Source organism: Cucurbita moschata, unplaced genomic scaffold (genome assembly GCF_002738365.1).
Source record: "Cucurbita moschata cultivar Rifu unplaced genomic scaffold, Cmos_1.0 Cmo_Scf00052, whole genome shotgun sequence".
Classification (NCBI taxonomy): domain Eukaryota; kingdom Viridiplantae; phylum Streptophyta; class Magnoliopsida; order Cucurbitales; family Cucurbitaceae; genus Cucurbita; species Cucurbita moschata.
Window position 1 is genome coordinate 1,095,895 of NW_019268568.1, and position 9,727 is coordinate 1,105,621.

General features: G+C 37.2%; 1 protein-coding gene and 2 long non-coding RNA genes across 5 annotated transcripts; 1 reads left to right on the top strand and 2 right to left on the bottom strand.

The window, feature by feature from the left end:
* The first annotated feature begins 267 nt into the window (after positions 1-267).
* On the top strand, positions 268-9,726 carry LOC111436105 (villin-4-like). Of its 3 annotated transcripts, none has more exons than XM_023073785.1 (24): positions 268-559; positions 1,038-1,120; positions 1,669-1,789; positions 1,914-2,013; positions 3,101-3,169; positions 3,266-3,502; positions 3,588-3,765; positions 3,845-3,977; positions 4,328-4,490; positions 4,580-4,727; positions 4,833-4,933; positions 5,157-5,312; positions 5,936-6,004; positions 6,097-6,165; positions 6,281-6,418; positions 6,804-6,932; positions 7,188-7,338; positions 7,461-7,471; positions 7,667-7,807; positions 8,098-8,223; positions 8,301-8,366; positions 8,563-8,887; positions 8,977-9,194; positions 9,282-9,726. In XM_023073785.1, exons 3-24 carry the CDS (start codon positions 1,734-1,736, stop codon positions 9,393-9,395), a joined length of 2,898 nt encoding a protein of 965 aa, XP_022929553.1. In that variant the 5' UTR covers positions 268-559; positions 1,038-1,120; positions 1,669-1,733; the 3' UTR covers positions 9,396-9,726. The 3 variants fall into 3 exon arrangements, with proteins under 3 accessions (XP_022929553.1, XP_022929555.1, XP_022929554.1); XM_023073787.1 differs by having other exon boundaries at positions 7,191-7,338; XM_023073786.1 differs by lacking the exon at positions 1,038-1,120.
* On the bottom strand, positions 3,958-6,889 carry LOC111436109. Its single transcript, XR_002709180.1, has 3 exons — positions 6,775-6,889; positions 4,451-4,507; positions 3,958-4,057 (listed from the first exon to the last, which is right to left on the bottom strand). It is a non-coding gene; the product is annotated as an uncharacterized LOC111436109 (long non-coding RNA).
* Positions 8,002-8,569, bottom strand: LOC111436110. The gene is made up of 2 exons (XR_002709181.1): positions 8,333-8,569; positions 8,002-8,209 (listed from the first exon to the last, which is right to left on the bottom strand). It is a non-coding gene; the product is annotated as an uncharacterized LOC111436110 (long non-coding RNA).
* Position 9,727: the final 1 nt, after the last annotated feature.

Here is a 9,727-nt window from a genome sequence, read left to right on the forward strand (position 1 = left end):
ACCAAAAAAAAAAAAAAAAAAAAAAAGTGACTTTTGGGCTTTAAATTGAATTACACAAAAAGGGTTGTCTAAAATTGATCCAAAAACAATGGAAACAAGTTCTTGTTGGCCGAAAGTTTCTGAATGATTGATTTGGAGAATGTTTTTGGATTAAATTTCTTTGAAGAATCAATCTATCTGTCACATACTGAAACCCCAAAAACAAAAGAAGAAGAAATTCAATTTAATTGATTGATTATTAAGATTACAGTTCATTTGTGCTTGCGTGGGTTCGTTCTTGTGTTGGGGTTAGTGATTAGCACGCCTTGCCCTTCATCATTCTCTTCTCTCTCACTACAAAATACAAATACTTCTTTGGGTTTCTCTCTCTCTACATTTCTACTTCCTTTTCTCTCTTCTTCACCTCCATCACTTTACTCGCTCTCTCTCTCTCTCTCTCTCTCTCTCTTGGGCGTTGTGGAATTGAAAAACAGTATTGTTTGTATGATTCTGATCCTTGGTGGATCTGGGTGCTTCTCCGCTTCAATTTTCAATACCTGATTGTCTTCATCGGCCTTGGGTACTCGCAACTTTCTGCCGTTTACTCCTTTTTCTTTGTTTGGTTTTGAATTCCGCTTGCTTAGCTAGTTTCTGAAACAGGGTTGTTCTTCGTTTTTATTAGGGATTCTTGTTTGAGGCGTTGTTATTGGAAATTTGTGAAGCTGTTGATTTCTGTTCTTTGTTTTGGTTTGAATCGTTTTTGATATAATCGAGTAATGGGTCTTCTGGGATTGGTGATTATGAACATGTTCTATGGCCTCCTGGTTTAGCTGAGTTTTGTTGACAAACTAGATTTGATTCGATTCATTCGTAGAAGTTTGTATTGTTGTAGTTAGTTCATAATTTCTCTATCAAGGGAGGGTTTAAGCTGTTTAATGATGTACATACATTTATGGGATTGTTCTTCTGTTTGTTTGATGTTCTAATTCACCAAGTGGACTTATAGATGATTCTTCCCATAACTCCAGTGTTGCGCTTGTCTTCGATTTTACGTACAGTTCTCCTGTAGCTGATTTTGCCACCCGTTCTAGTAACGAAAACCCTCTTACTGCAACGCTGTGTCCGTAGGACTATTCGTGAGGCGAGCTTCTCTACCCGTTTATTTGTTTTCAAGCTAAAGTCAAGATATGTAATACATTTGAATCTTCTGTCCTGGATTTCTTGAACTCGGTAAAGCTGACTAGTGAAACATATAAAGACAATTGCTATTAGTATAGCAATTTGGGCAAGTATTTTATGATTAAGAAGCGACTGCCTCTTGTACAGATTGTGTATGAATCTACTATAACTGTAGTCTACCTTATTATAGCGAGTCACTGCATTTATTCGAGTGATCTACAATTGTCGAAAATTTCTTTTTTTACCTACCTTTATCCCGATAAGCTGAAGCCAAAGCTCTTATTTTCTGATGAGTAATAGTTCGAGTAAATCTTGAATGAGCCCCTCAAAAGCTTGATGCAAATAAACGAATCTACGTTGTATGTTGATTTGTTCTTATTTTTTACGTAAAGGGTTTGTTCGGAATGACTTTCTAAGTGCCTAAAAACGCTTTCTTACACACGTTACATCATTCCAAACAGTCTCGAGATCAATCTTCTTCATTTCGTAGTTGCTTGTTTTGTTCTTCAGGTTGGAATTGCTGTATTTCTGCAGAGGAGTGGGAAACAATATAGAAGTAGAGGTGCAAGAACAATATGGCTGTCTCCATGAGAGATTTGGACCCAGCCTTCCAAGGGGCAGGTCAAAAGGCGTATCCTTTATGCATAAGATTTTGAAATTTTCTGGTTTGATATCCATTTTGTGTACAAAACATCCAATCAACCTTATTCCCATGAAACGAATGAGTTCATATTTTGTTCCTTGACACTTAAAAGTGGGCTTGAAATATGGCGGATTGAAAATTTTAATCCTGTTCCTGTTCCAAAGGCTTCTTATGGAAAGTTCTTTACTGGTGACTCCTATATCATTCTCAAGGTAAAGGATTCATTTTAATTCCCTAAATTGCAACATATACATACATATATGCATATTTTCTTCCCTAAGAAGCACTATATGTATCCAAGTATTGGAATTATTTGTGACACTGATAAGGTTATATGCTCAACTTGTGGAATTTCTTCTTTAATTTGTCTTATTAGTGTACAAGTATCAAATGCCACAAGTGGCTATCTTTTGGTTTAGAATGATTTGACACGAAACGACAGATGAATTTGGGGTGTGCATGAAATGGGAATGGGTTGGGCATGAAATGGGAAACACTTACTGTGAGATCCTAAATCGGTTGGAGAGGGTAACAAAGTATTTTTTATATGGGTGTAGACACCTCTCTTTAGTAGACGCGTTTTAAAACCGTGAGGTTGACGGCGATACATAACATGTCAAAGCGAACAATAGTGGTGGAATTGGGCTGTTACAAATTGTTTCAGAGCCAGACACTGAGCGGTGTGTCAACGAAGACTGGCCCTCAAAGGGGTGGATTGTGAGATCCTACATTGGTTGGAAAGGGGAACGAATCATTCCTTATAAGGGTATGAAACCTCTCCCTATTTGACGCATTTTAAAATTGTAAGGCTGGATGATATGTAATGAGTCAAAGCGGACAATATCTACTAACGGTTGGCTTGGATTGTTACATGTATAGAGTGTCTGGTTGTAATTTATTTATTAGAGGATTTGAATGGGTTGGGAAGATTCAAACGTCTTACTTTTTCTAGTCGAGCTCGCATATGTCTTAATCAGTCAAGTTATACTTAAATTGATTTTAGAGAGTTTTTAGTTGTGTGGCATAGGGTTAGATACTGAGATATATGGGGCTTCATGTCCAAAGCGTTCAATTTGTCAGTTCTATAAGTATTAAACTATATCTCATACTAAATCTCAAATTTATAAAACAAACTGTTGGCTACACAAACTCGAAGTTCATGTGTTCTAGAAACAGATCATCAATCAAACTAAAAAAAAAGGAAACGATTTCAGTCATTGTGTTTGTAGTGTTCTTCTTTGGCATGAAGACTCTATGCCCTGAATGACTGTCTTCATGTCTTAAACCTTCTTTGTGCAGACAACCTCCCTAAAAAGTGGCACCTTGCGACATGATATTCATTACTGGCTTGGTAGAGATACCACTCAGGTAAAACACCTCTGGCAAACAAGTAATACCATTGAAGTACTCTTCAACATCAATTTTTTCCACGGAGTTTTGATTCAGAGACTTATTTATACACAGGATGAAGCTGGTACTGCTGCCATCAAGACAATTGAACTAGACGCAGCACTAGGTGGACGTGCTGTACAATATCGTGAGGTTCAAGGTCACGAGACAGAGAAGTTCTTGTCCTGTTTCAAACCATGTATTATACCTCAAGAAGGTGGATTTGCATCCGGGTTCAAACATGCTGAGGCTGAGGAACATAAGACTCGGTTGTTTGTGTGTAAAGGAAAACGTGTCGTCCATGTCAAGGAGGCAAGTTCTTGTTTTTGGTTGGGTATCATTGATATCTCTAGCTTTATATGAATGCTTGCTGAGTTTTCTGGAATTGTGATGATAGGTTCCTTTCAGTCGATCTTCACTCAACCACGATGACATTTTTATTCTCGATACCAAGTCCAAAATTTTCCAATTCAACGGTTTGAACTCGTCTATTCAAGAGAGAGCAAAAGCATTGGAAGTTGTTCAATATGTTAAGGATACATATCACAATGGAAAATGTGAGATGGCTGCCATTGGTAAGTTACGATTGATCTGTGAGTTGGAAGTGAAAGATGAACGTTGAGGAATATCAGTTTGTGAGTTAACTTTTTGTAGAGGATGGAAAGTTGATGGCCGATCCTGAAACTGGAGAATTTTGGAGCTTTTTTGGTGGCTTTGCTCCACTTCCAAGGAAAACAACTAGTGATGAGGATAAGCATGTTGATTCTCATCCAACTAAGCTTTTTCGGTAATATATTATCTCCTTTTCGGGTTCTTCTCATGTGATATTTATGAGAATGTTTGCTTCAGCCAGATAAGGAGATGACCCTGCAACGTAAAAAAACGAGATATTATGTAATTGAACGTCTTTATAAACACGCACGCACGTAGATTTCTCCACTCTCTTTAAAAGGTTTCAAGGGTTTTGAATAGAAGATTATTGAGTACCCTATTCATAGCTAGAATTATCTTCAGCTAATAGAGTAATAACCAATGACATTAACAAATCCTAAAACTAAATACATTGGACTTTCATGTGAGATGGTAAATTGGTAACCGTTATTATGTAGTTCTGAAGCAATATGTCTGCTTTTAAAGAATTGAGAAGGGGGAGCTGGAACCACTTGGTGCTGATTCTTTGACAAGGGACCTGCTAGAAACACAAAAATGCTATATTCTAGATTCTGGATTTGAAGTATTTGCATGGATGGGAAGAAATACCTCGCTCGATGACCGAAAGAAGGCGACTGCAGCTGCCGAGGTCAGCTCACCCTATACCTGCAAATCCATTTTACTTGGGTAACATGACATCATAGAATTTCTTATTAATTTGTGTTGTTAAGTGAACAGAAACTAGTGCATGGACCTGAAAGACCAAGATCACAAATAACTAGTGTGATTGAAGGTTTCGAGACAGCAACATTCCGATCTAAATTTGATTCGTGGCCTCAAGTTACTAATGTAGTTGTGTCAGAGGATGGTAGAGGAAAGGTCGCAGGTTAGGAAGTAAAAAATTTAAAGATATTTTTCCATTGTTACAATTTTATCTATATTGCTACACTGACTTCATTCCTTATGTGTTGATTTTTGGTGTTTCTTTTAGCTCTTCTGAAGCGTCAAGGGGTTAATGTTAAGGGTCTTCTAAAAGCTGATCCTATAAAAGAAGAACCTCAACCATACATTGATTGCACTGGGAATTTGCAGGTGTGGCTTCTGAAGCTCTTGCAATTGTTTTATGAAAATGAGTCTGTCAACTATATTGACTGGAAATTGCTAGTCTACCCAAAACTAGTCAATTATATCTTAGGTTTTCTGGAACTTCTTTTTTAATGAATCCTCATTGTTTGCTCTTCTATATAGAACAAGACATGGTTCTCAACGACTGCTTTTCTTTGTCGTTAACAATTCCTGTTCCTCCATGACACAGGTTTGGCGAGTCAGTGGCAACGAAAAGATTCTCATTCCTATCTCTGATCAGTCAAAATTTTACAGTGGGGATTGCTATATCTTTCAATACTCGTATCCTGGAGACGATAAAGATGAATATCTTATAGGAACGTGGTTTGGGAAGCAAAGTGTTGAGGTAATAAATGCTCAAAAAGCTTCTAGATGCCCTCAACCTGAAGAAAAAGAATTCACTCCAAAATTTAAAGTTACTTATTGTTCATTTATGCATTCAATACCTCACTTTAACATGATGGTTGATGGTTATGGGAGAAGTTGAAGTCTTAAATTATTGATATGTTAAAATATTTTTTGGAAACTATGAATTAGGAAGGAATGCTTCAACTGTAATTTGTTGTGTTGGGATAAATCCATAACATTAATTTAAGTACACCTTTATGCTTCTTTCTGTTAGGTCTATAGTTTACTTGACCAAGAATTTGGGACATGGTTTATCATTTGCTAGTTTGATTATAGGACTTCGAACACGATCTATTACTCATTAACAGATCTTGCATCTTAGATTTCAATTGTCCTTGTATGCTCTCTCTTTATGAGAGAAATTTTGGCTAATAGTATTGAAATTAGAATAGGAGGCTCAAAAGTAGGACTTCTTCACATAATGGACACTCTGATGGGAATAAGAGTTTTAGTTTTTTTGTGTATCTAATGTTTCCCCCCTCATACTCTTTGTACTACATGAATACATTCTAATCCGAGGCCTTATTATTGTTGGGATTCGATTTTGCTCATCTCCTCCAGGAAGAAAGAGCTACAGCATTATCACTGGTAAACAAGATGGTTGAGTCATTAAAGTTTCTCCCAGTCCAGGTAGGTTCATCACTTGGGGTTGTGATTTCCAATTGATGTACATTCATTTCTTTAATATCTTCTTGTTTCTGATTCATTTCATTGTCTTATAGGCTCGCCTTTACGAAGGGAATGAACCGATTCAATTTTATTCAATTTTCCAGAGCTTTGTTGTCTTCAAGGTTTGTTAGATATAATCTGCAGTTAAAGAAAGTTGTAGGAGAATGTTTTTTTCTTCTTATTCCATACATGAATTTTGATTTCCTAAAAGATAATGTGATGAAATACACACTTCAGGGAGGCCTAAGTAAGGGGTACAAGAATTATGTTGCGGAGAAGGAAATTCAAGATGAAACTTACCAAGAGGATGGGATTGCATTATTTAGAGTCCAGGGCTCTGGACCCGAAAATATGCAAGCAATACAAGTAGACCCGGTACTTGTACTATTAGCATCTCGTTAGTTCTTTAATCACGCACACATATGACAAAGATGTCTTTAGTTAACATGATTGCAAAAGGTATTGTAGAAAGATTAAAGTTTATTTAATCTTTTCTACAGTCTTATCACTCTCCTCCATATGAGAAAAGGTACGTGTGAACTATTGGTATCAATTAGAGAGAAAATTTCACAAGAGCGCTCCTGAAATTGATATCATAATAAGTCACTACTAAACATAGCATAACTAGCTTAGCTCAAAGACTACATTGACATCATTTTGATCACTACTAAACTTGGAAGGTTAAATTGATAGATTATGATGTATTTAAATCTTTATGTATATATTCTTACCTTTCCCCATCTCTTTTCTCCCTCGGCAGGTTGCATCGTCTTTAAATTCCTCCTACTGCTACATATTGAATAGCAGCTCCTCTGTCTTTACATGGTCTGGAAGCCTCACAAACTCAGATAATCAAGAGCTTGTTGAGCGATTGCTGGATTTGATAAAGGTTGTGTAGTTCTCTCAGCTTGGACACAAGAGTTTGATTTCTAAACAGAGCTTCTTGACAAATGTGTTCTGTATGAAAAGAAACCTGATTGCATAAATTTGTTGCAATCTATCATTTCACATCCATACGCCTTTCACTTTGGCAAAGAAGTCATGCTTATCTGAGTTTGAGTTTTGTTTAACTAGATAGGCCAGAGTTTTGTTTATCTCGTTACCTTTCTTTTTATTGATTTCTCACTTGTGTTTCAATTGCCAGCAGCCCAATGTACAATCTAGACCACAAAAAGAAGGTACAGAATCTGAACAATTTTGGAATTTGCTGGGAGGCAAATCTGAATATCCTAGCCAAAAAATCAGTCGAGAGGCTGAAAGTGATCCACACCTATTTTCTTGTACCTTCTCTGGAGGTTAGTATAATTCTTCCTGCTAGTGAAAAATTTATGCTTTGTCCTGTACTCTTCCATTCCGCTATACTTCTAAATATGACCCCTTTTCCTGTGAACTTGTGATGGTCATGATGAACTTGCAGGAAATTTGAAGGTACATTCTTTTCTCGTTCTGATCCATAAATTTCCTATAATTTATACTATCATGTTCTTTCATTTCTTCTCAATACAAGCTTAGTTTCCCCAAAAAGAACAAAAAAAGAGAAGACACAAAAGAAACAAAAACATTAAGAAGCTACTGTAAATGACCGTCTTTCCCGAGAAGGTTAGTTAATGTGAAGTTTCGCAGGTGGTGGAGGTATATAACTTTGATCAAGATGATTTGATGACCGAAGACATACACATTCTGGATAATCACTCAGAGATATATGTATGGATCGGCCAACAAGTCGACTCCAAGAGTAGATTGCATGCTTTAACTATTGGTGAGGTACGAATAACGTATTTCCTAGCCAACTTCACGTGTTACTTTTCGCCAATGTTTCATTATATCATCTGGCTATTCAACTGGGAAGAAATTTTTCGACATTCAATCTGCCCCTTTCTTTTCCCCACCAATGTTATATCTAAGTTCCTGATATATCAATGTCATCGGTTCTATGTTATTTTCATATCTTGGGAGTCTGATACTAATAGTTTTCCAGGTTGTTCATTCATCATTGTCTTCTCGACAAACTATGACATTCTCATTATTGGTAATTTTCTTTCTTATTGCAACAGAAATTTCTAAAACATGATTTTCCTCTGGAAAATCTATCTTCTGAAGCTCCGGTGTACATTATCACGGAAGGTAGTGAACCCCCTTTCTTTACTCGCTTCTTTAAATGGGACTCTGCAAAATCTTTGGTAAGCACTCCACATTTATTCTAGTATGTATGCCTATAAATTATCTGCAAGCAATTAAGATTTTCGATCTTAAACAGATGCACGGAAACTCGTTCCAAAGAAAACTTACAATAGTCAAAAGTGGAGGCACTCCTGCTCTAGATGTAAGGCTTCTTTATATAGTTTCAATTCTTAACCCCCCACCGACAAACACAGTCCATTGATTTTCTTAATCTGCATTATGTTCCTTTTATTTCTTCACATTATCATCAACCACCCTCTTCTGCTCTTCACATTCTTTTCCTAGTTTCCTGGTCTTTATTGATGCCCCCACTAATAAGTGACTTCATTATTACTCAGAAACCAAAGCGAAGAACACCGGTATCATATGGTGGGAGGTCTGCAGTCCCAGACAAATCACAACGCTCTAGGAGCATGTCTTTTAGTCCTGAAAGGGTCCGTGTAAGGGGGAGGTCTCCTGCTTTCAATGCATTGGCTGCTACTTTTGAGAACCCCAATACAAGGAACCTTTCTACTCCACCCCCAGTTAGAAAGATCTACCCGAAATCAGTGAGCCCAGATTCAGCAAAATTAGCTGCCGCAAAATCTACCATAGCAGCTCTTGGTGCTAGCTTTGAACAGCCACCACCTGCTCGAGAAGCTATTATACCACATTCAATAAAAGGTAGCCTTCAATTTATAAATTCAAGGCAGCTATTTCATGGCTTCATACCTGACATAATTACCTTGTATTGGGTGAACTGACTCCTCCAGAGCCTCCCAAACCTAAGCCGGAGACTAATAACAATGGTGAGGTTAATGATAAGGAGAAGCAAAACTCAAAGACAGTCGGAATTGAAACTCTCACCATACAGGAAGATGTGAAAGAAGGTGAGGCTGAAGATGATGAAGGCCTCGCAATATATCCATATGACCGTCTAAAAACTACATCTACCGACCCCATTTCAGACATTGATGTGACAAGACGAGAGGTAATATTAAAAAAGTAATGCTTCAACTTGAGTCTATAGATTCTTATTATGATATTTTCTAAGATGCTTAAATTTGCAACTCTGCAGACTTACCTCTCATCAGAAGAGTTCAGGGCAAAGTTTGGAATGACGAAGGATGCATTTTATAAGTTGCCAAAATGGAAACAGAATAAGCATAAAATGGCCCTTCAACTATTCTAACTCCTGTATGGTTTCCTCTGATCATTTCACTCAGTTTCCTGCAGTTCTATGTTACCAGTGGAAGAGGCTTGGTTTTCAAATCTATTTGTTGTTAGATGTAAGGAGCCTTCTGAACTGGCTGGACTCAACTGGTAAGGAGTGGAAGGGCCAGCTTCAGTGCATTTTTAGCTGCTTCTGTTGCCCAGAGACTTGTGTTCATGATTGATGGACAAATTCAAGTTCTGGTTTTTGCTTGCGTCCTTGCAAACATCTTTACCTTATTTATTTCTTTACTAAGCATTTGGTATTCATTTTAATGTTAAACCTATGTTGTGAGCTTGCAATTCCCCCCC

Bases quoted from the DNA above. Each gene is read 5' to 3' on its own strand.
- LOC111436105 (XM_023073785.1), top strand. From the start codon at position 1,734: ATGGCTGTCTCCATGAGAGATTTGGACCCAGCCTTCCAAGGGGCAGGT. The intron at 3,766-3,844 runs GTAAGTTACGAT...AACTTTTTGTAG, and splicing joins ATGTGAGATGGCTGCCATTG to AGGATGGAAAGTTGATGGCC. The intron at 6,933-7,187 runs GTTGTGTAGTTC...TTCAATTGCCAG, and splicing joins GATTGCTGGATTTGATAAAG to CAGCCCAATGTACAATCTAG.